General features: G+C 41.3%; 1 protein-coding gene across 3 annotated transcripts in view; it reads left to right on the top strand.

The window, feature by feature from the left end:
- BANP (BTG3 associated nuclear protein) overlaps positions 1 to 25,380 on the top strand; it is a 150,151-nt gene that overhangs the window by 39,143 nt on the left and 85,628 nt on the right. For all 3 annotated transcript variants that reach the window (XM_081872077.1, XM_081872078.1, XM_081872079.1), the window contains exon 7: positions 14,619 to 14,858. In XM_081872077.1, coding sequence (XP_081728203.1) covers positions 14,619 to 14,858 — 240 coding nt within the window. The remainder of the gene's footprint in view (positions 1 to 14,618; positions 14,859 to 25,380) is intronic.

The raw sequence follows: 25,380 nt of genomic DNA, 5'->3' as shown, positions 1-25,380 counted from the left end.
TTCTGTATGGAGGAGCCCTTACTGGAGTGGTACAGCCTAGAACAGTTGTCGCAGATGGGCTAGATACAGAGGTATCTCAGGTAACTGGAGAGCCAGCCCGTCATTAGCACTTAATGCAGTTGCTTTGTCCCTTGAAGTATTAAGAGGTTGCCAGGGATTGATGCATAGGTGATCTTGTTAGGACTATGATCAGAAGGTGACTCTTGTGGGATTCTAAAGTTAAGAGGTGTGGTGATAAATAACTGCAGCAAGATGTGTTGTGGGTGGCAGAGAGGAGGATGGTGGTGAATGAACAGGAGTGAAGAATTTGTCATTAAAGATGTTTCTGAATGGTGGTGTGCCCCCATCCCCATAATGAAGATGTAACTGCAGAAGCAAAATTCAAATTCTTCATTCCAGTCCATGGGAACATTTTAAAACTCAGGAATAAATAATACTTAAGAAAATTGGTGGAATGTTTTATGTCTTTTGAAAAAGCTCAGATATGAACAGGATCTCCTCCTCCACTTCCTTATGAGAATTGGGATGTTTGTCACGTTGTAGTCAAATTTTCTAAGCAGTAGACTACAGTTAAAATTTTCTGCCCACAGTATATATTGGAAAAGGCAATAATTTTGAGTAATTCTCTCAGCTGTTTATTTAAGGGAAGCAATTTCTAATGGAGTAAAAAGAGGTTGTAGCAGTCTGACCTTTTCAACATGATTCTTTGGCACAGATTTTCATGCAGACAGATGTTGGACTTTTAATAGGAATCTTGTATATATAAATGCTGGTGAAACCGCCTTTGGGACATCCATCCAGTAAAGCTCGCACCAAGATTTATGAACGCTTTGAGAACAAAGATTAGTTATAGGAATTGCCCTCCAGGCCCCACCCTTGTGTCTCTTGCCTTAAAAGTCTAGAGGTGACTTTGCTCAGCTGTAGAGAAGGCTCAGAAGATAAATTCACTGCATGTCAAATTACTGGGCATAGCTTAACACACATAATGTGCCGTGTAGTTTACCGTGTCTATCATCACAGAAATGTGAGAGAAACACTACAACAGAAGGAAAACTGGGTCTGACCCTGACCAAACTGAACAAATGGTTGCAGAGAAGTGTAGGTCGGGCCTATTCAGTTTCCTCATTCAGTATACAAGATTTCATTCTCCCTCCTGCCTGGTTTCCTGATTTCCCTTTGCCAGCAGTCAGACAGCTTTCTGGTCCCATGGAACATGCTCAGTCCTCATTGTATTAGCGGTCTCTCTCGTCTAGGTCCCCCTCCCCAGATATTTTTGTATACCTATGCAAACTTCTGGATTTCCCTAAACCTGCTGATATCTCCCTCTTGTGTGTTGGTAGTATGGTTTTAGGCTATAAAAGCCACACCACTTCTGCCTCAGCATTGGAGATAAAGGGAAAGGTATGACTAGCACGCTCTCTCTCTCCCACCCCCCCCCCACGTGGCCTCCAGTGGTGCATCATAAGTTGCTTTTAAATTTGGGATAGCTATTTGCAAAATGCACCAGGATATGCAAGGAAGAGTTAAGGTTAAAATGGCTGAAGAAAGTTCTGATTTGGTCACAAAATGTTCATTTCTTTGTTAATGAATAGGAAGATGTTGTGGTCCACATAAACATGTAGGGACACAGAGTACGGAGCACAATCTGTCACGTCAAAGGAATCATGTGCATTTCAGTTGATTTCTGAAACAAGGTTTCAGATTGGTTTTAGGAAGATGAAACAGGTAAAGTCATTTACTAGCCTTGGATTGCTTATACTGAACTCATCAAATGCCCTGCTTATTTTTTTGGGTCTATGTTAACAACTACTTTTTAAAAAGCAGAGTAACACTTAACTGGGGTGCTAGAAGCAGATGAGAGTATTTTTTTTTCTTACTAATCAGTACAAAGCAGTGCTTTTAAAACCAACAGTTATATAGCATTATTTTATACTGCAGGGGGAGCTCTATGTCAAGTGAACTTGAAAACATTCTCTGTGTTTCTGTGTGCGAGCATGCACATGTGTTAGTGGTATTTTACAGATAAGGGGTCATTTTCTTCACCACTTTGAAACCTGGAAAATGATGTCACTTTAAAAGTGTTTGTAAACCAACCCAATCAACCTATTTTTTATGATTTTCATAGGCATGATACAGCTTAGTACCTTAAAATAGTTTATATCAGAGGTTTTCAACCTTTTTGAGTCCACTGTTTCCTTGACCAGCTACATTCTTTCTGTGGCACCCCTGTGAAGAAACATACTCCGAGCCTCAAAAGGCCAGTTATGTCGCCCCTTGCCTGCAGAGGCGACAGCCCCTCACCCCTTTTTGAACACCCTCCCTTGTGGAGTGTTCCCTCAGCCTCCTCTCCCCTCCCCTTGGCAGTCCCCCCACCTCAAAAAGAGGTGCCTCATCACACCACCACACAGGGGCCTGGGAAGAAGATGCCCACAGCCTTAATGGCCCAACAAAAGGAAGGGAAGGAGGCCAGTGTTGCCCGCGGCACCCTTGACCATCATTCAAGCCATCCCAGGGTGCCACGGCACACTGGTTGAAAACCACTGGTTTATATGTTTCTATTGTAACCTTCACCTTTAAATTTATTATTATTTTATGTATTTAATACATTTATCACTTACCTCAAGAAGATTTTCCAATGAGGGCTCCAGGTTTTCTAATTTTAATATTAATACACACAAAGAGAAAATGATATATATGTCTCTTGAGAAGTGAATTCTACTAAATTCACTGGGGTTCACTCCCAGGTAAGTGTCTACAAAATTGCAGCCTAAGAAACAAATAAAAAGACCCCCACTTTTTATCCCTCTTGGCAAAATGTCTGGACAACTTAAAATTCTGTGCATTTCTTCCGGCTGTTACTGAAGATTTGGTGAATTCCCAAATTTACAAGCCTCCATTTGTGTGTGGTGCATAAAAAGGATTGTGGAGAATGTTGAATTTTAGATTGTAACCTCTTCAGGACAGAGGCCTGACTTCTTGTCATTTCTCTATAAACCACCACGCACCCTGATTGTTCTATATGAACAATAATTTAAGAAGCCACTCTGAACCCATCACCTCTTGGATGTGTTGGGGCCAAGCTGGAAACTTGTACCTGTGCTTGCATTTCCGTGGCAGAAAGCCACCAATGTAATATTCACATCTTCTCCCCTGAAGTGTTTTTAAGTAAGTGGCAATGTAATGGTTAGAATATTTTCCAAATTAACCATTAAGTATTCTTTCAAAGCTATCCCTTCTGCTCTGAAGAACAGTTTGTAGAAACTTGACAAATTATTCAACTATTTCCATGTGCATGGTAGGCTCCCATCTGCTTTGGTTGTCTTTTGGAAACTGCTCATTCTTTGATTATATAGACATTCTTAGTTTATATAAATATTTGCTTTTTAAAAATAATTCTTGCAAGTTATAGCATAACCTGTCAAATATTTAAACAAAGCGTTTTGCCATTCCAGCATATATCTATGTGGACAGAGGCTGAGCTTCTCAAACGTTTTGGTGGATGAAAACAGAATAAACATTCAAACAAACCCATTTTTGTTTTGCCTCTTTTCAGCCAGAGAACATTTTTCTTTACTCTAGAGAAATTAAAGTTCAAGACAGAGCATGGGGATATTTTTCTTCCTGTTGGCCACAATGAATATTACGTTTTTAAAAACCAATATGGATTTTGTGATTGTGATTGCAGACATTTGAAAAGAGGGGTGGTATAATTAAGGGGATGTGTAATGTTGGCTTTGGAAGCTAGTTCATCCGTGTGACCTCAAGACCTGTTGGCTGTACTAAGGTCTACTCAGAGTAGATCTATTGAAATTAATAGGCCAAGGCTAGTCCATTAATTTCATGGAGTCTACTCTAAGTAGAATTAACATTGGTTGCAACCCTGATATATTGTATGTTGGAGATTGGCAACAGGTCAGATCCACTTCCTGTTGTACCATTTTCCATGGTGATGGTGGGGACAGCCATGGCAGTGGTCTTGCAACTTCATGGCAGCCTAGTTTGGGAGCTGGAACTGGAGTATGGTCTACTGTAATCCATCCTGGCTGGGGGTTATTTAGCGTTTGAGATTGAGCTGCTGGACAGGGTTATATGGCCTTTGAGATACCGGCGCAGCCCCAATAGGCAAATAGCTCTCAGTCTTATCCAATTACATTAAATGTCTAGCTGCCTGCAAGCTGGGATATTCAAACAGCAGGTGCTCTGGCCGGTCTGCTCATAAGCATTCCTAGTAGCCTTCGGAATATGGTCTGTGTTGAGCGACTGCAGATAACTTCTTTTATACTTTAGAGTTTGCTGCGTGATGAAGAAATCAGATTGTGATGAGCATCACAGTTTTAAGATGTAGTTTCATTTATAAAAATAAGCAAATGCTGATTGATCTAATATTTTTTAAAACAATTGAAACAAATGAAAAATATTAGCCAAATAGGGAAAGTTATTAGTGTTTGTAGAAACAGACTTGGTGACCATTGTTCAGCTAATTAAACACTGCAGTTGGACTTTCTGATTGATTCCAGACATGCAGATGACAAACCTAACCATTATATAAGTATGTGTTCTTGAAAGCAGAGTTGTGCAATTTAGCAGCCCATCTGTGGAGAATTTTAATATATTTGAAATAATTCCTCAGTTGCAAAGAGAGAAAATCTCCCTTCTCAGTAATGGTGGCTTTTACATTTTAATGCTAATACAGCAAAGAATGAGACTGAGATCTCCGGAACTGGGAAGACAATAGCATAGTAATAGCAGACAATAGTAGAAATAAGGAATCGACTCAGTAAGCTGAACAAAACTACGCAATATTGTTCACACAAACATGATTTGAGACTTCAGTTTGCTAGGAAATGGGGAAAGATTTGGTGATTCTCGTGTGATTTGTGTTCATTTTACAGCTGCTATATTGAGTGCCCTGGAGCAGCAGTGCAGTGAATGGGAGACTAGTACATTCTTGAAATTGATAGTTACAGGCTGCTCTTCTGAGCAGAGCTATACCAGTTTTCTGCGCTCCTTAAAAAAAAAATTCCCTCAAGTTTCCATTCTATTTAAGCTCTGAACACTGGCACTCCTGCATTAATAGATAATGGGAAGGATAGAGAATGAAGGTGGATTGGTGGAAGACTTTGTGAAGCAGAAGGTGGGGAGCTTGTCCCTGACCTTTTCTGCTGTTGTGTGCACATGTTGGGATGGATGTATTATGTTTGTCCTGATGGAGAGACCCTCTCTTGCCTCTCATGGGATTGCATTGGAATTTCTTCCTATTAACTGCTAATCTTGAATTCTTTTCCCAGAGTGCCCACTACAGAGTAACTGGGCTACAAGACAATAATTCCAAAAGTCTTCATTATCACTACTCTTGTCTAAATGAATAGTATGGTTGAAACTCCAGCCGGCAGGAAACTTCCTTGTGTTTTTGATAGAGGTAAAAAGCACTGCCAAACAGAAGCTTGTTGCAACTGAACAACAGTTGAAAACTTTGTTATCTGAGAATTACTTACCTCACACTTCCTTGGATGCAATTGTTGGGTGGAAGCATAACGCTTTATCTTCAGGTGAATCTCCTTATAGTTAGTGAGTTAGGGTAAAATGGTTTGTTTGGGGAAAACTCTATTTCTTTATAAAACTGAAATCGGTTTTACTTGCCTCACGTTTGCATTTGCATTGAATTCAATCTCTCCCCCCCCCATCCCCAGCTGTGTTCTATTTCATTTTCTGTCAGGTGAAACTTTTATAGGCATCAGGGGAACATAGGAAGTGAATCTTGTGAGTGGATCCCTGGGCGCACTTGTGGTTTTTTTGGACCTTCTTATCCCCACATGTCCTCACGATGTTTACTGCAAATGAATTCCATGGTCCCAAGAGTGCCATGGTGCTTCTTCCAGTGGACCTTTGGTGGTAACTCATTCCATATGTTTAGAACCCTTTGGGTGATATTGTTTTGCCAAAATAATTTGCGTTCCCAGTTTCCTAAGGTTGAGATCATTTTCCTTGGATTTGTTTTCTTGATCATTTTTGAAGAGTTTGTTAGTTTCATAAATCTTCTCTACAATGTAAGGAAAAAAACAATTAAGTCACCAGCAATCCATTTGTCTTGGCCAAAGATAATACACTGAACAGACGAGCAGCCAGTGTTACAGTAGAACTTGGAACCAGTGCTTGGTTGGAAATCACGGAAAGGCCTGTATGTGCTGCGTTTGGGATGAGCATTTGGGCAAGTTAACTGAAGAATGAGACTTCGAAGTTAATTCTTTCACAAATAGTAGTAGTTTTGCTGGGGCCAGGAATTTAAAGTTGAACAAGTGGCTGAGATGGGCAACCCTTAGTTTTGTTCAGATATGGAGTTGCTCTTATATCTGACAGGATATGTGTTAAATGAATCTAGCAGTCCCAGATTTGTTTACAGCTAGGCTGTCTTTCATCTTGAACCTTCAGATTAGTTTGCCACTGAATACCAGTTACTAGGAACATAAAACCAAGGAGAACTATTGCCTTCATGCCCTGATTCCCTGAGGCACCCACTAGGAAGAAGGATGCAGGGCTGTTGTTATGTTTTTAAGCATGTATACATTGACGACAGTACCAATCAAGATAATTATGCATAAAGTACACAGATTAGATGAGGCAATCCAACAGAAATATGTTTTCAAGGTTTTCTTACTAATGGCCTTCAGAGAGAGAGTGAGAGTGTCAAGTGTTTAGAGCCACACCCAGGGCTAGAGCTACTTTCATGCAGTTTGTTTTCATGCCATTATTCTCCTGATAAGTTTTTCCATTTCCCGGTGTACCTGTCAACACCTTACAGGGGAAAGATGCATCATGAGAAGAGAGCTGGATTTTACTGCAATGAAAATAATTTTGGTCACTGTGTCAGGGGAAAGCTTGGGAATATCTCGCTTGTTTAGATTCTCCATCGAGGAATTCTTTTGGTGGAGGGGTTCTCTCCGAATTGCCTTTCTGCTCTTAAAGCACCTGTTTTCCCCTGCCACAGGTATTTTGGTGAGCTTCCAGTCTGAGGAAGAGTCCCATGTTTCAGTGCTCTCAGCATACAAACTGGGCTGACTAGGTAGTGTTTATATCATCCCGGCTTCAAGTTATATGGATGACATCAGTGGGAGAAAACTGTTGGGAAAGGTTCATAGACTGTACTCAAAATGGCAACACTTGGCTGACCTGCAAGCTCATAATGAATAGGCAGCACTTTTTGTTGAGGAGTCTCCATGGTCTTACGTCTGGCGGCATCTCATCTGCATCAGTTTCTCTGGACCTAGCCACAGGTCTGACCTTTCTGTTCCATGCTAGTGCCTTGATTCATCTGCCCTCCCAAGTTTGTAGCACCTGTTAGAGTCTATCTCCAATTAAGAAGGCAACTGTGGAACCCCCATATTTGTCACAGCCCAATGGTTTGCCTAGCACCAGAGATACTTGTTGCTACAAAGCCTTCCTGTGTGGAACTTTGTTGTGTTGGGGGTTTGGCAATCAACAGCCTTGGGGTTCTGGTTACAAGGCAGCAGCTGATGAATAGTAGGGATTTGTTAATGGCCAGTTCAAGCCTTTGGATATGAATCCTGGGGAAATAGACCGTAGCCGTATGCTGCTGGATTTCTTTGTGCCAAACGTCATATTGCTTAAACTTTTTTATTACCTTAATAAGCATTGTGACATTTCTCTCCCACTTACTCTTCAGTGTTGACTCTTAAAATGAGTTCTATCAACCTGTTTGATAAAATGTTTAGGATGTTGGGATATGTGTACAGTTGACTTCTTGTCTATCCCAAGATATTTCAACTACTTACTGTTAACATTTTGGCGAGTATTTAGCATGCTTTCTGCCTTTTATTTGCAGGTCTTGATTTAAAACTTTATGAAGGGCAGTATGCAGGCAAAGAGGATAATCTGCACACTGAGGAACTGCACTGACTCTTCTTGCCATTGCTAGCGCAAGCGTCTGAACCTTGGTAGAAACATCAGGTGTACCTGAGTTCCAGCACAAGCCAATCAGCAAAGCAGTTATAGCACAGGAAACAACATGTTGGTTAAGATTGTTTTATAGAACAGAATGTGTGCAGTTAAACTAGGACTTGTAGTTTGATAGACAAAGAGAGTTGTGCTTTCCTATGTGAGATGCATTATCGGTTCCATCATTCCTAATGCATAAGTAGTGAGGAGTGACTGCTGCTTATGGGAGGGTCAACACACCCAAACAATCTGGGATATTGATTTCAGAGACAGAGGGAGCCTGTGCTGCTGTAGCATTTACAGGCCCAGAATGTATGTGAGCAAATGTATGCCCCATGGGTGTAGCTGGGGGGCGGGCAGGGAGGGGCAGCTGCCCCCCAATGAAGAAAATCAATAAAAAATACATAGCAAGCTGAGGTTCTGCCCCTCTAACAAAAATACTGTCTACGCCCATGGTCTGCCGCTCTGCCCCCTTAAACATACTGCAATGTCTGGCTGTTAATACAAATTAGGAAATCAGAAACATAAAGAAGTTAAATGAAGAAAACTAAAAGAAGCACTGCATCTGGATTGCTATTGGGTTGTGCTTTCTTTGTCAGTACCAGCTTTCTTTGTTTTGTGGAAATAATTTTGATACCTCCCCCATCCTTGATGAATGAGGATCCAGTATCTGTTGGTCTTATCTCTCTGTGTGTATTTAGATATGTATGTATACATCTACATATTTTTGCCATATCCACTGAAGTGTTTTGGCTGCAGTGTAAAATTTCATGAAACAGTAGTGCTGAATTTGATGCTCCTAAAAAGGTTAGAGTCCATCATGCCTTTTTTCAGAATCTATTTCAATGACAATAAATAGACTTCTTGTTCCCTTGTATATAAGGGATAAAAATCAGCACGACCTATCCTGTTTGTACCACACGAGTGTCCCAAAGAAAAACATATCTCTGTTAGTTCTATTATGCTTGATTAAACGGAGTTTTTAAAAAGTCTAAACTGATTTAAAAGAAGAAGAAGCTGAAAGGACTATTACATTTCAAAGAAAGATGATATTGAACTAAAAATGTTTGCTCATGAGGCACTGCACTAAAAATGTGTGTGCATGAAGTGAAGGTGCTGTTTTATTTTTGAAAATCAGCACTATTAATGTAGTTTAGCAGCTCAGGAAAAACCATAGGGAGTTTAACTTTTAGTTCTATGTGCTTTAAAAGGTTTTCAGAGTGAAACATACTGGAAAAGAGCTTCTGAGAACAAAATAAGCAGGGGTTTTTGGGGGGTAAAGTACTTTGTAAAGCATTTTTGATTTTGCGCATGTGTAAAAGGTTTGGCACAAATATCATGATCGGTGTCAACCTGAAATAATCCTGTGTGACAAAGGCAGGCTTTGTGTGTGATCTGTTCATACAAATTCAAAATCATGAGCGCTTTGTATTCCTGTAGTATTGTGACTTCTGCTACATCAGAAAAAAGCATCCTCTCCTGATTTCTTAAATATTGGCATTTTGGCTGTCTCTTGCTCCCCTCCCCCTTCGACTCCATCCCAAATTCTTGTGTCTAAGAAGTGAAGTTCAAGCTAAATCCTAGTTGACATTGGTTTGTGGAATGCAATAAGAACAGCGTTTGTTTTAACTCCTCAGTGACATACAAAAGCCAAATAAAACCAAAGAAACTGAATTCTTCCGGCCAAACTGTTCTCTTAAGATTCCCTTTTTGTTTTTAAATGCTTTATGTTTGTTTTCAGATCAATAGGAACATACAAATCTGTAATGGTTTTAAAGAGGGATTCCTTTCTGTTTGTTTATTTTTAATAACACCTGGAGTAGCAGCATGTGCAAAGGATGATTATCATTGTGCAGGTTAAGCTAGAAAGAGTGAGGGGCTTAGTAGTGGCTGTTCTAAACTTAATATCCTTGAGGGTAGAAAAGGCAGGGTAAAAATAAGTTAAATAAAATAAACCAACTCATGCTTTTATTTGGCTAACCTGCTAGCCTCAAAATCTACCCTTCATACCTTTTAACTCTGTCCTTCCCATCTACATGCCTTTCTATCTGCAGAGTTATGTTATAGACTTGGGAATTCTAGACTGGCAATCTTCGCTGAAAATACCCATTAACTCTTTCAGTTCAGGTTTTGCTGGTCTAAGGTTAAAAGGTAAAGGTAAAGGGACCCCTGACCATTAGGTCCAGTCATGGCCGACTCTGGGGTTGTGGCACTCATCTCGCTTTATTGGCTGAGGGAGTACAGCTTCCAGGTCATGTGGCCAGCATGACTAAGCCGCTTCTGGCGAACCAGAGCAGCGCACGGAAATGCCGTTTACCTTCCCGCCGGAGCGGTACCTATTTATCTACTTGCACGTGCTTTCAAACTGCTAGGTTGGCAGGATAGACATCCTTAATGATCGGTTCTCTCAAACAATAGTCAATGTTTTCAACTTTCTCATTGGAAAAAAGAATGGCTGATGGCAGTTTATGTTATATTTAAAAAGGATCTACAATTTTGCCAAGAAATTATTTAATTGTGTGGTGTTATATTTTTAGTGTTTTGTTTAAGATTATTTCTGTGTTCTGCCTTTCTGGTGCAACTACCAGCTTGACTGCCAGACTTGCACCCAGCTTTGGTTCATCAAATAAATAAAAACTGTTTTGACAAATGGAACCAGTTAATTTTCTAAATATTTACATGGGCAAGTGTTTAGTTGGCTTTCCCTTTGTTTTAAAGAGTTGATTGATGGCACCTCAAGTGAGAAAACAGCTCTGGAATTTTCCTTCTAGATCTTGGTGATGTTCATATGTCAGACAAGTTAAGGGAATGTTTCCTGGTGGATTAAAGTGAGTAGCAAAGCCAGGTCAACAATCTCCTTAGGAGAGGAGAAAATGTGCACATGCAGATGTAGGAAAAGCCGTCTTAAAAGGCTGTTTTTGGGTGATGAAAGTCTTGTATCTATCCAGAATTTAGGTTATCCCTGATGGTTTCTTTCCACAGCAACAAATGTTTCTTTGACTACCCCCATTCCTCCCACCTTTGCAGACATGCGTCGCAGCAGGTAGCCGCCTGACTTGTAAGTGAGAGCGCAGTAAACTTAATTCCTCTTGGAAGGATCGGTTTTGTGAAGCAAATGATTTTCCTCTTTGTGCAGTAGAACAGGGTCAGAAATAAAACATTTGACCCAGGATTGAGATTGAGCGGAACCTGTGTGCACGCGTGGGGGCGTATGGCATAGGCAAGCATTAAAATGATGATTGATGGGTACTTTCCTCCCTCTTTAGCTAAATGCTTTAAAGATAGTAGAGCCTGCTGGAATGCCTCATCTATCTCATGCTTTTCATGCATGCCCTGTGTCTTTTGTACATTCTGGGAGCTTGTGTACTCTAAGCCGAGGAGATCAAGCAATGTGTTCCTTTTACAAAAAGGGAAAAGGTCTTCCCTCCTCTCCTATAATTTGAGCAGCAAGTTCTCATAGAAGTAACTGAGGGCTGGAAAAAAGAAAACCACTTTTATGTCAGGCTGCATTATTTTAACTCTAGGCATTTTCCAGCACTGAAGCCCTGTCTGCTGTCACAAAAGACTTACTTCATTTCAAATGCAGCTTTATTGACCTGGGAAAATTAAAGAGTGTGACATGTTCAAGCCAATCTTGTTTTAACTGAGCCAAAGAGAGGCTATTGAAAGTTTCAGGATAAAGTAGCAAAGAAGTAGTGGCAGTAATAGTATGTTATTGCAGTTATAACTGCACTGCAAATGCAAACTGGTCTAACTATTATGCTTTCGTCTAGGGAGAAGGTAGGCAAAAGAAGCCAGTGGAAGCCACTTGCATCTCTATGACCAGTCCAAGTGGTCTGGGGATTCCTTGACTAAGCTGGAAGTTTCAGTGCTGGTCATTTCTGGCTTGGGCTGAGGGGAGGGGGAAGCAAAGAGCCAGTGGTGTAGATAGCACTCTCCTAGCCTGAAACACCAGTGATTGGTATTGGTTTTTATAATGGTTTGAAGAATATTAGCAGTTGTAACTCTCTTCCACTGAAATTAGTGGCTGGCTGAATTTTTTAAAATTCTTCACAACAACCCTTCAGGATTGGTTGTTAATATTCTAGTTATCTAGATGGAGAGATGAGATTAAGAGATTTGAACCCAGCACCCCTGTCCAACATCCTGTACTCCAAACGTTGGCTTCCAAAGGTATTGGGGGAGGGATGCTTTCTTTCTTTAAAAAACAAAAAAACAATTCCAGCAAAAAATCTAGTGGAAGACTTCAAAAGCTGTTTAGCATTTCATGTTATCACAGTTCACCTGTGTTAAACTTGGATCTACTGATAGTTACATCATTATGCCTTTGATGAGGTGTTAGACAAATGATCCTGAGCATCAGGCCTGCCTCTTGGGCTAGACGTTTATTGCTTTCTTCCTGGCATGCTATCTAACAGAATGCAGGCCATTTAACTCAAGCCAATGGCAGGAAATAAAGATCGTGCTTTTTAGGGGTCATGCATGTGCATTTAGCCTGGAAAAGGCTCCTCCATCTGAACTCTGCATGGTTTAGAGCTTTCAAATAGGATCGGCATGAAAAACAGGAATTTGTGTCTTGGTGTTTATGGGGTGGTCTGCCTATGTCCAGCCGATGAAGGCTGTTTTTCTCCCCGCTCCTGTTTGCCTCCCGCTACCGCCAGCAGCTGATATTTAGAGGGAAACTACCTGTAAGCGGGGGTGGGGGGTAGGGGGAGGTTCCATTTTAGCTGTCAGGTCTGTTACCTATAGTAACAGACCTCTGTGCTTCCTTAAATTTATCTGAACCCCATTTAAAGCCATTGGCAGCCCACCATATTCTGTTGGCAGTGAATCACATAAGATAGTTCTGTAGCTTGAAATATTTTCCTCTGTACTGAATTTACTACTGCCAGTCAATTTAATTGTTGTTAGTTGTGCCCGACTCCTCGTGACCCCATGGACCAGAGCATGCCAGGCACTCCTGTCTTCCACTGCCTCCCGCATTTTGGTCAAACTCATGTTGGTACTTTTTTTTTAAAGAGTGAGAAAAGAACTTTGATCCTCTTTCCTCACATCATACATTACTTTGCAAAAAAAAAATGATCATGTCTCTTAAATGATCATGTCTCTTGTACACCCCTTGTACAAGCTTTAGGGGGAGAGACCCCTAAATACTTCAGCCATTCATTGCAAGGAGAATCTCCAGTTTCTTGAGCATTTTGAGCAACCTTCTCTCATCATCAATTTACTGCAGTCGACTGCAGTCAAATATATTAAGTAGGCATTGGACAGTGTGTGGTATGGAGGTGGCAGGAAAAAGAAGAAAGTAATAATAGCAGGAGCTGTAGGACAGGGAGAGAAAACCGTCCTAGGAGTTTGGCTCTGCCATGGACCTTCATTCTGCATCTTGGTCTTGAAAATATAAAGTTGGAGTAAAAAGACCAGATTTCCTATGTATGCTGCTCCTTTTGCGAAATCGTGACAAACGAAGTAAGCATATTTCTTCAGCTGAGTTACTTATTATATATTAAATATCAGGACTGTGTGCAAAATAAGACAAAAATGGTCTTGAAATAAAAGCCAAGTTGCTGTGTCTGTAGCTTGAGAATAAGCCGTCCTCTTCCTCTGCCCCTGCCACTTATAAGTATTATTTGCCGACATAATAAAATACGCTTTCTGCTCCTTTTGATGACCTCAGCTTTCAGATGCACTTGGGAGATGAACTATGGTGATTCATTTTCAGTGCTGGGGTCTGCCGATTTGGTAAATGACGTGTTTAGGAAATAATGCAGGCTCCCATTCAGTAAGTCTGAAAGAAAATGCAAATCCATTTCCATTTGGGAGCTTTGGTTCCAGTTGAGTGACTTCCTTTAATAAACCCTGCTAGTAATTAATCAAGTAAATTGCCACTTGCTGCTGCTCATGTGCTGCATTTTCCAAGTTGTTCCCAGCTCCTGCTGAGTCAACAGTCCTGTTCCCACAACTGTTGTGACTCATATCTCTACGTTTGCTGACTAAGATTCCAACAGTTTTTTGTAGACAGCTCTGAGCAGTGAGCGACTTCTGTTTATCTCTAAAGTGGTTTTCAGTAGTTGGGATGTTAGTGTATTGTAGACATGTTCTAAATCATTGAACTGGTTGAAGAACGTTTATAAAATGTCACTCCGCAAAGAGTTCCAATTTCTAATGTGTTATGCAGAATTCACCAAGTTTACTTCTGTCCCCGTGTGTCTTATTCTCACTGGTGATAATAATAATAAATAATAAAAAGTGGTTCCCTGAGTTAAGAAAATACAGAAAATACTTTTAAAAGTGAAAGTGGAAACTTTTAATCTCCTTGCAACTGCAAGGAGAGGGAGGGGGAGCATGTAAGCTTGCTGTGGTTCTTTCATGTAGCACAGGGCTGGGGAACCTGTGCCCCTACATATGTTGTAGGACACAATATTTTTTAAAAAATGTTTTAAATATAATTTTACATGGGAGTTTTTTCTTGTTGTTGCCCAGTTTGGGGATCTACAGTTGTGTGGAAAGGAAGGATAGAAATGCGAGAAACAAGAATAATAAATATTAATTGGTTCACATGCTATCATAGCTTCCCAAAAATTCTAGGGGGAAATGGGAAATACCAAGAGTTTGGCTACTCTCTAATAATGTGATATAAAATATCCTGTATGTGTATTTTTTAGAGGATTATCCCAGTGGGACGTGGCTGGGAGATGAAATCAACCCTGAGATGCGGGTGCGTTGCCCCATCACGCCAGCAGACATGCTGCACATTAGCACCAACTGCCGCACTGCTGAGAAGATGGCGCTGACGCTGCTTGATTACCTCTTTCACCGGGAAATCCAGGCCATCTCCAACCTTTCAGGGCAGGGGAAGCATGGGAAGAAACAACTAGATCCTCTCATGATTTACGGCATCCGTTGTAAGTATATGTTCCCTTAGGAATTTAGAACTCCTGCCATTAGTACATACTTTACAATTTGTTCTTGGACAGTTCAGAGAGACAGATGAAGTTAGATATGTAGCAAATATAGATTAGAATGTTTTCCTGTTTCCTTCTGTTTGTGTGTGTGGTGTATTCGTGTGTGATTATTGTATTGCTCAGTGAGTTCTTTCCAAGTATCATACGGTCAAGGCTTACAGAGGACCTTTGCCAGTAGCCCTGTCATGTTGGTGCAGAATGGCTGTTGTCTCCCAGAACCACTCTGACATTTCTGCACCAGTCCCACTGAAATTTGTTTGGAAGATGTATCGGACTTGCCTGGGAGGAAGTTTGAGATCAACTCTGCCTTGCGGTGATGTTTGCTATGGGTTAGCAATTGTGTGGCTGATGTCTAGACCAAAGACTTCATCAGTCTGGGCATACATGACATATCACTTTCCCACCTGCTGCTGTGGAAAGCATCAGAAGTTGGTGGCTATGCAGGGGGTTTGCTTTGTAATTTCTGAAATCAGTGAATCACATTTAAAGGATTCAGCTGCCTCAGATGATCAGATTCCAGCTCTGCATTTTTGCAGATGTTGGAAACTGGTTTGTTTCCCCTTACCTCCAGGCAGATGTTTTGCTAGCTTCTTTTAAAGGCAAGTTCCTCAAGGACCAATTAGGGTTATAATGCACTCAATGGCTCCCCTGTAGCAGCATCTCAAGTCCTGTTTCGGTTCATGGTGTCACTCTGAATTCATTTTAGCTTGCAGTTAGAGAACATACCCAGGTGTAGCACACATTCCTGATGGAGGAGGTGATTGAAAAAATGAAACCTAGTAGTAATAATAGCTGCATCTCAAAACACAGATGTTGCTCAAGTATTCAGGATAGCCACAGATTGGAAACAGCAGCCAAAGCAGTCAAAGCAGATACATTCTCTGTTTTGAGCTGATCAGAAACAGAGATCCAAACAGGACAAGCTCATTTAATTCTTGTTTTCCACATGCATCATTTCAAAAGATTGAATGTTGCTCATGTTGAAATGCACAGAACTAGAGCAAATTTCACTGCTGCTCGTAAAACTATATATTCCTCTGCTTAAGGAAAAACTTAAACTGACATACAACTTCAATAAAACCCTCTTAAGAGCTGAAGTCTGTGTTTTTTGTCTAGCTAGGAATGAATACTTAGAAGGTGGTTAAGTTCTGCTAGTTAGGAAGAATGCAAAGTCAGGTTTGGAAGGTAGGGTTCACGTTTTTACAGGGGTGCCTGGAATGCCCCCAAGCAATCAAGGGAGGAGGAAGATTAAGGCCTGCAAGGAACAGTCTGTTACATGATAAGGCAACACAGCAGGGATAATACTAAGTAAGGAGAGGGTGAATTTCAAGAGCACGTAGCTCCCACTTCCACCCTGTAATTGTTGTTGGCCCCTTATCCACTGTAGTTCCTCATTCCTTGCTCTTGCATTTTGAGAGGAGAAGTAAAGGTCGCTATAGCTCTTTTCTTATCCTAGGACAGGGTGGGGAATGATAGGAGAAATGATGTGAGTTGCAGTCCATCAATATCTGTAGGGTCATAGGTCCTCTATTCTTGCCCCAGGGAAAAGGGAAACCACTAACTAAATTTGCACATCACACCAAACCATGGTTAATGAAGATTTTTTTGTTTTGCTATGATGTCTGAATTGGGAAACAACAGTTTGTAATTGGGCAGCAAACTAGAATAAAAAAGCATGGTTTGAAGTGGGCTTGTTATCCATGCATTAACTAATGTTTGGTGTGATGCCTCCATTGACAAACTATAATTTCAGCCATTACAGTGGTACCTCTAGTTATGAACTTAATTCATTCTGGAGGTCCGTTCTTAACCTGAAACTGTTCTTAACTAGAGGCATGCTTTCGCTAATGGGGCCTCTTGCTGCCGCTGTGCCACCGGCACACGATTTCCGTTCTCATCCTGGGGCAAAGTTCTCAACTCAAGGTAACTCTTCCAGGTTAGTGGAGTTTGTAACCTGAGGCATTTGTAACCTGAGGTGTTTTTAACTCGAGGTACCACTGTACTGAGTGCTGATAGAAGGGAAAATGAAAGCAGACAAGTAGCTCTAAACTATGGTTTATTGTACATCTAGAAGCTCAAAACTATGGTTTGGGTTCTGAATCACAGTTAGCGCAAGCCATGGTTTGGTATGTGGACTCTATACTCTGCTGTTTCCATCAGAATTTTGCATGCACATTGGGTTTCGGAATAAGACAAGACTGTTGGCTTCCAGCAGAGATCTGGCAACATGTGCTGGAAGATTTCTGGTTACAACTTTTGGTTCAAATACCATTTTTAAGGGCAGTGGGAGATCCACCAGCAACTCTGAAAATACCACTTGAATATTATGGAAGTCGAAGGATCCAGTGTGGTGTAGTGGTTAAGTGGTGAACAAGGTTTGCGTCTCCGCTCCTCCACATGCAGCTGCTGGGTGACCTTGGGCTAGTCACACTTCTTTGAAGTCTCTCAGCCCCACTCACCTCACATAGTGTTTGTTGTGGAGGAGGAAGGGAAAGGAGATTGTTAGCCATTTTGAGACTCCTTCGGGTAGTGATAAAGTGGGATATCAAATCCAAACTCTCCTCCTCCTCCTCCTCCTCCTCCTCCTCCTCCTCCTCCTCCTTCATAATTCCTGGGAACCTCTTTTGTACTGGTCCCTCTCTGGACCTCCTGACCCATAATGGACATGTTCAAGTTGTATGTGGGTCAGTCTGGTCCTACTTTGCACCTTTCTCTGGAATGGCACTCCCACCATGCTATTTTCAGCTTGGATGCTGAATGAATATCATCACCAAATGCCAGCCACACAGTGTGATTGCCAAAGTCGCCTTTTACTCAAGTCTCTTCTTTCAGCTTGTCAGTGGAAAGATTTTTGTCCCTTTCCTTCTTCTGGGAAAAGAGCCCCCAACCAAATCTGTATTTAATAGAAAATATTTTGAAAAGTATATAGTACTCCGAAGCCACACTTTCCAAACTCAGGGAAATATGCTTATTAAAAATTCTTGATATACTGCATAAGCTTTCCCACAAAGCATTTATCTTCTTGAGGTATATGCTTTCATTTGGTTGTTGCTGTAATGGCAGTGGAGATTGCAGAGAGAAACTTTGGGGCAATTAATTGATGTCTGTATGATTCAGGCAAACAGTATGGTTTTAGTAACTCGTTACATCAGTTCTACTAAAATAAGGGGATTTGGGGATGGGGGTGAAATCTGATAGGCAGCAGTTAGGAGTATATGTGTAATTGAAAATATAGGCTTGGATATTTTGATATTTGACAAGAACCACTGCAAATTTGTGCCTTTAAAAAAGTCCAGCCTCAATGTTTAAAGAAAATGATACATTGCCTATGGAACTTGGGGTTGGAGTATCTTAAGGACCACCTGCTCCCAAGTGTAGCTAACCATCCTCTAAGGCCTGCATCAGTGGCTCTTTTCCAGGTGCTGGGCTACCTTTGTGGCAGCACCCCCCATAGAGGCATGGTCTTTCCAGGAATGCTCACCCAGTGTTGACTTTTTATTAGCTTTCAAGCATCAGGTGAAGATAATTTTATTATCCTGACAGTTTAGTATATACTACTTTAATGATCTCCTCCTTGTTTTATTGCTATTTACAGCTTTTCTGACTGCTGATTATTTTTGGTTGGTTTTTTTTATCACTTCCCTTTGGTGTATGTTACGTATTTTTGTACTGAAAGGCGGGATATAAATGTTTTAAATTAAAATAAATAATGCTTAGATAAGTATTCCAGATACTAGTTAGAAAAGTTGAGGTTGATAAGGAATTGTTGTTGCTTCTGGTACAGGGGAAGTCACTTAACAAATAATGCTGAGATTTTAAATTATCTCCTTGGCAATATAGAGAATGACCGTTCATATTTTTATTGATGGGCCATGGCAAAATTTCACAGCTTCCTCTGGACATAAAATGTCACTCATGTTGTACATGGAATACATACTTCAGAGGTCTTCAAAACAAAAAGGGAAAGGGTGGGTGGAGTTTGTGGAGGATCCTGAAATCAGCAGTAAGTTTTACCAAATTCTGAGTAGTTATCTCATGGTGTTGCAGTTTTGCTTTCTTCAGCAATATAACAAAGAAGTAGGAAAGGGTATATTAAAGGAGAGGTTGGGGTGTTACGGGGAGCATGACTTGTGGCACTAAGAGAGAGCATGATAGCCATGCTTAGCATCCACCCCAGGGGACATTTACAAAAAGTTAAACTCCTTTGGCAAAGGTGCTGAAAAATTCCAGAAGTGGACACCAGAAACACAGAACAGCTATTGTCAGCACAGCAGAAAGAAATAGCAAATTTTAAAATGCATCTTTATAAAATTATTATTAATAATAATGATCTGTATAATGTCAAACAGAGTGTAACAGCCTGGCCCTCTATATTGAACCTGTTATCGGCTTAATTCATCTGCTCTTGGGTGTGTTTCATCTGGAACCCATCAGTGTTTAAAGTAGCCCAGACAGACTGCTGCAACCTAAAACTCAGATTACGCAACCCTATCAAAATAGAACAAGGAAAATAAGCTTCTACGTTCTTCCTGTTAAATCAGAATGAACTTCATCTAAGGGTGTATGATTTGCAGGTACTATAGAACTATTCCATCTAATGTTGATCTTGTTTAAAACATCAGGATAGCATAAACAAGAAGAGGGAAAATCTTGGAGGATCGAACTATATAGTATAAAGCTTAGAACTGTATAGTATAAAGCTGACAATAGAAAAGATAACGCTTTCACAGATAGGCAAGCTGTCCTAGAGATATGAAAACAATGTCAAGTGGATTGGGAGTGAGCATTCCTCAGAAGAGGTGTGAGCTGCTCCTGTGTGATGAAGTACCCTACTCCTTTTCTGCTAAGTTGCAGACCACCCAAATGGATTTAATGGGGAACACATTTGAGTCCTGCTTGATTTCTGATAGAATATTCACTTCAGTGTTCTTTTCCATCTTGTGAAATTGTCCATCTGTTTATTTGCCCACTGTCCAGGCTTCTTGCATACATTGTAATATAAGAAGCCAGTCAGTCGAAGCTTAGATAGCAAATATATGGTCAGTTGTATACTTCATTCAGATGTTTTGTTGGAAGCCACCCAGAATTGCTAATCTAGTCAGATGGATGGCATATAATAAAATAGTAATAGTAATAATATTCATTTCACCCCCAAAAAGGGCTGTTAGGTCAGAGTCCCTTGAGTTCATCACAGTTTCAGTTAGATTCATTTCCAATTACCCAAGTATCAGCCTCATTTTCTGCTCTGCACTTGATGGTAGTTTCTATTAAGTCCTAACATTTGTTGCATGTTCTGCTCAACCAGAGTTCTATTAATAAAAATCTATTTGTGCACATGCTGTAACTCATAATGTTCATATTTCTGCTATTAACCTGGGGAGTTGTTCCTACTCCCTTGCTTTCCACTGGGCCAGGTGTTAAATCTGGAAACTGATGAGGCTCACCACAACAGCCTCTGCTTGATGAACTGTAATAAGAAGCCAAGCTGAGCCAGAGGAAACGGGCGTGCCTGCCATTTCTGAGCCTTACCACTAATAAAACTGCACGGAACACTTGGATTCCATCTGTGGAACCAAAAATGAAAGCTGTTCTCATGTTGAACTTGCTATCTTGTTTTACTCAAATGCTCGTTAAGTATCCTTAACCAACTTGTTGAACAAATCTTTATTTTGCTCACATCAGATGAGCTGTTGAAAGTTACTTCCTGTTTGGCTTGGGGACCCCCTGCCCAACTTTCTTTAAAGAACAGGAGTGTATGAAATTATACCTGAGTGCCCAGAAACATGAATGCTGAAAACATACTTAAAATTAATAGTGATTTTTTTCATTGACATTCCAAATGTAGCAGGAGTGGGTTAGCTTCAACAAGGTTTGCTGGATCTGTGTGGAACCATTTCTAATATTACAGACATAATAAAGAATATGTTTTCTCTACAATTCTCTATACATATTCTCAGGGATCTACAATTTTGCTTACCATGGTATGTGCTCCACCACCTTTTTGCAAGCTTGCCATGCCCTATGTTTACTCCCATCTTTGGGGTTGGGCAGGGGGCAGGGATTTCTCTATTATGCAGTTGGCTGTGTTTTAGAGGCACTGGGTGCACTTGTGGGGATGTTCCTACCGCCTCCTGGAAACCTGAGGTTTGTATTGGCACCAGACTTCCCTGGTACAGTCATACCTGGGGTTGCGAATGCTGTGGGGGCTGCGTGTTTTCGGGTTACGGACACGCCGAGCCCGGAAGTACCGGAACAGGTTACTTCCAGGTTTCGGCACTCGTGCATGCACAGACACACTAAATCGCACTTTGCGCATACGCAGAAGTGCCAAATTGCGTCACGCGTGTGCGCAGACACGGTGCTGCGAGTTGCAAACATGCCTCCCGCACGGATCATGTTCACAACCCAAGGTTCCACTGTACTTCGAGGTATGAGGTGGAGAGGGAGGTGGGACTTGTTTTTTGCATCTCCACACAGCGCAATTCCAGGAACAAACCAGTGTCACAACTCCCATCTCTATGCTTAGGGTTAGCAATGGTAGCAAGAAAGTGTCACTTCTTCTTTGCTGCAATTTTGGACAAGGTTTTCCCCTTGTGTATGAGGGTCAAGGTCTAGGTGACCACAGATTGGTGTTGGCCACTAAGGTCAGCCAAAATTTGTGAACTCTGCTTTTCTTGAACTTAATTCTTTCAAATATGCAATGTCATAATGAGGCATAAAACAGCCCAAGTGTTTTGTGAATAGCATCTTTGGTGTGTTCAGAAGAGGAAGTTTCCAAGGCTTGCAGGAGTCAGCTGGTCCATATGTCCAGAACTGAAGCATCCAAACTCCCGCCTCCAACATCTGTACAGCCAACTGCCCTGAAGTAGGAGCCTGGATTGCTGTTGTGGTGCTTCTCTGCAAACACTTTCTCCTCTTTATTGAAGCTGCCAGAACCTGGCTTCAATTTCAAACAGCTCTTTGTAAATCAGTTCATTCCTGCCATATGGAGGGAGGCAGTCACACATTTCAAGGCGAGGGGAAAAGATAGATGCAAATGATGAAGGCCGCAGCCCTCTGCATGCCAAAACCCCTTGGAATATAGCAGGCTTTGCATTTGAGTGAACGTGCTCAGGATCGTGCTGCATGTTCTCTCCAACTGTAGTTCTGAGGTGAACCATATGGACTGGTATCTTGACAGTGGCGTAGCGTGGGGGGTGCAGGGGGGGCCGGCCGCACCGGGCGCAACATGGGGGGGGGTGCGCTCGCACTAGCAGCTCTCTGCCCCTACTAAAATCCACGGGTTAGGGGGCGCAAATTACTTGCCTTGCCCCGGGTGCTGACAACCCACGCTACGCCACTGTATCTTGATATAAACCATGGGTAGGCAAACTAAGGCCCGGGGGCTGGATACGGCCCAATTGGCTTCTAAATCTGGCCCGCGGACGGTCTGGGAATCAGTGTGTTTTTACATGAGTAGAATGTGTCCTTTTATTTAAAATTCATCTCTGGGTTATTTGTGGGGCATAGGAATTCGTTCACCCCCCCCAAATATAGTCTGGCCCCCCAGAAGGTCTGAGGGACAGTGGACCGGCCCCCTGCTGAAAAAGTTTGCTGACCCCTGTAAACTCATTAAACATTGCTGTCTGGCATCTTCCCATTTTGCCCCTCTGTTCTTGCTTCCATATGGTGTCACTGGCTAGTTGCAGTTTGAAACAAGTGGAGCAATATAAGGAAATGAATAACTGGCAGTGGTGCATTGTACCCTTGCCTCCCCCAGCACATTTACCACAGGCTGTCCATCATTCAATAATGCAAAATAAATGAATTTAACTCTCTAGTTATTTCCTACTAGCAGTTTTCTTGGTTGTTGGTCATAAACAGAATATTGTTCCACTAAATCATGCAGAATATTACATCAAGAAGCCACTGAGTTCCTAGAAAAACAAGAAATGGAAGGAAGTGGTCCTAAACATGGTTTGCTCCAAATCATTTATTATAATTTATATTCATAAAATTTGTATATCACTTTTCACCAGTGAGATTGTCCCAAAGTGGCTTCATTTGCTCTTCAGTGGTCTTTCCCAGTTGGTTTTAAATTAGGTTCTCCTCTGTTCCAAGGATGTAATCAATACAGGTTTAATATAAGTACCACTGTGCTCTTAATAACTTAAAAAGTTCCCCTCTGAATCAGAGCAGAGTTCATCTAAAACAGTGTTCTCTTGGTAACCAGATTCCTCCAGGAAAAAACCCACCATCTAGACATGGGGGCAACAGCACTCTCTTGTTGCTCCCCAGCAATTGCTTCCCAGAGATACTCTGCTTCTAAAAGGAAGGATCCATTTAACCATCACAACTAAGAGCCATGAATAGACCATTCGACTTCCATGAAAATGTCTAAATGTGGCACTCAGTTGGATAAATTAAGTGTATGCTATACAGCATTTTGTGTGTCCTTTCAATAAGCTTCACTGGATGACCCTGAGTTCTAGTATTTTAAGGGAGGAAGAAAAACTTACCCAACTCCTATTCATTTCAGTGGTCCTTGTGCTGGAGATCTTCTTAAGGGATTGAGCCCCATTAATACAGAACCTGACCAAAATCTAGGAAGCCATAACAGCATTGTTATGCTTGCCTCGATCTGTTCATCACCATCTCATATCTCTGCAGTTCTGTGAAAACTGCTTTGATGGAAAAGCAGCTACAGCATGTGGATGTGTTCTGAGGGGTGTCTGTGTAGTTTTGAGTCTCTTATTTTCTGCTTGTCCTACTAGTTGGACACACACACCAACCTCTTTACAGCGGCTCATTAGCCCATCTTTTTTTACTGTTTGCACAACCTTTTCTCTGCATTTGCTGGGATTCTCATCCCTTCTCAATCTTCCCAGTGATGTGTGCTGTGCATCTTTTTTTATGGTGATGTTTGCTAACGTACAGTACAACAGTGTGTTCCTTTCAAGCTTTGGAAACCTACTATTTTTTCACTTGTTTTTGCCATATTCAAAACTTTATCCAGCCACTGACTCTCTGCCTTTTAATTTACAATGAACACTCGTACTGCCAAGTGGTGAAATGTCCTTGGCAGTGTAGGCATAGTGATATCTTAAAAGACACTAAGCGGTTGATCATTGGTTCAGAACTGTAGCTATTTCTTCCCTTGGAGAGGCAAGAGACCCTCAAGATATGGGTCCTGTCCAAGAAGCCCATTGTTGCAGGTGGTAGGGGTCACTGCCAAATGCTTTGTGCACCTACAAGAGATCCAAGTGGTTGAATTACAACTCCAGTTTTAATTGCCCAGTTTTCATTTTTGCATACCTACGAGCAGAGCTTGGAGTATATGATTTATAGCAAGTAGCGCTAGGTCCTTCGTAAACTTTGTCATCCTCCTGCTTCTTCCTGTCTTGCCTTCTGTTGCAGCAGAGGGACAGGGACTGAGTTATTGGGTACCTGACAGGATGGGGCTCTTCTTATTGCAATTCCTACCTTCCTCTGTGGATGAAAAAGCAGGTGGGAAAAGAGTAGTGGATGAATTTCTTTGCATCCTGGTTTGTGCCAGATCGTTATGGCTGTAGTGTCTGGCATGTGATTTTTCTCTTATAGGATTTAGAAGTCAGAAGGCATCCCTGGAATCACTTAATCCCTGTTGTCATTGAGAGAGGAAAAACAGTCTCGCCACTGAATGCGAGCTGTTGCCTTGCGTGAGAATTAATGTACAGCTCATCTGGAAAATGCATTGCGTGATTCAAGGAAAGTGATGAGTTCATGAACACTCGTAAATTGAATTCCAGAAAGTTGCATTGCCCATTCTTTTCAGACGCACTCTCTTTGTCACCCTGAAAGAGTTAAACCATCAAGAGTTGGAGCTGCTGGTACCATTGTTGGCAAAATGTAAATAATTTTACGTATCCATTGGTTTTCTGTCACGCCAGGGCTTTCCAAGGCCGCAAGCTCCTTTGGAAGGGGAGAAATTTGTGTTGTTGATTCCTAAGTTAGTTTTTCTTGGCGGCACATAGGGTGGCTTTTGCCATCCAGCTGGAATTCTGTGATGCTGTGGAAAAGAGCTTATGTAACAGGATGTCTCAAGAAGGCTTTTACATTTTTAAGATATATATTTATGGGGGGCGGGAGCAAGAGCACACACAAATTAGTGGGGGGGGGGTTTGGAAATATCTTCCTCAGTTTTTTCCATCTACAAATTCTGAAATGTCAAAATTGAATCAGGTTTCCTTAAAAAATATAAACATTGTTTGTTTACTAATTTATTGCTACAGACTGGGAAGTCATAGGCTTGAAAATGTGCAAGTTGTTGGCACATTAGTGATAGGTTTGTTGAGGTACTTGTTTTGTTTTTAAAAGGTGTTTTATCTTGGTTGAGAATACCATAGAGTGCAATTAGATGAGACAGCGGGCAATACATGGTAGGATCTCCTGCAATTTTTTTTCCCAAAAAGAGAAAATCAAGCTGTGGGAGACAGATTTGATA

This window comes from Podarcis erhardii (assembly GCF_964252035.2).
Source record: "Podarcis erhardii genome assembly, chromosome: 7".
NCBI lineage: Eukaryota > Metazoa > Chordata > Lepidosauria > Squamata > Lacertidae > Podarcis > Podarcis erhardii.
The sequence above is the reverse complement of the archived record's forward strand: the minus strand, read 5'-3'. Positions and strand labels throughout refer to the sequence as shown.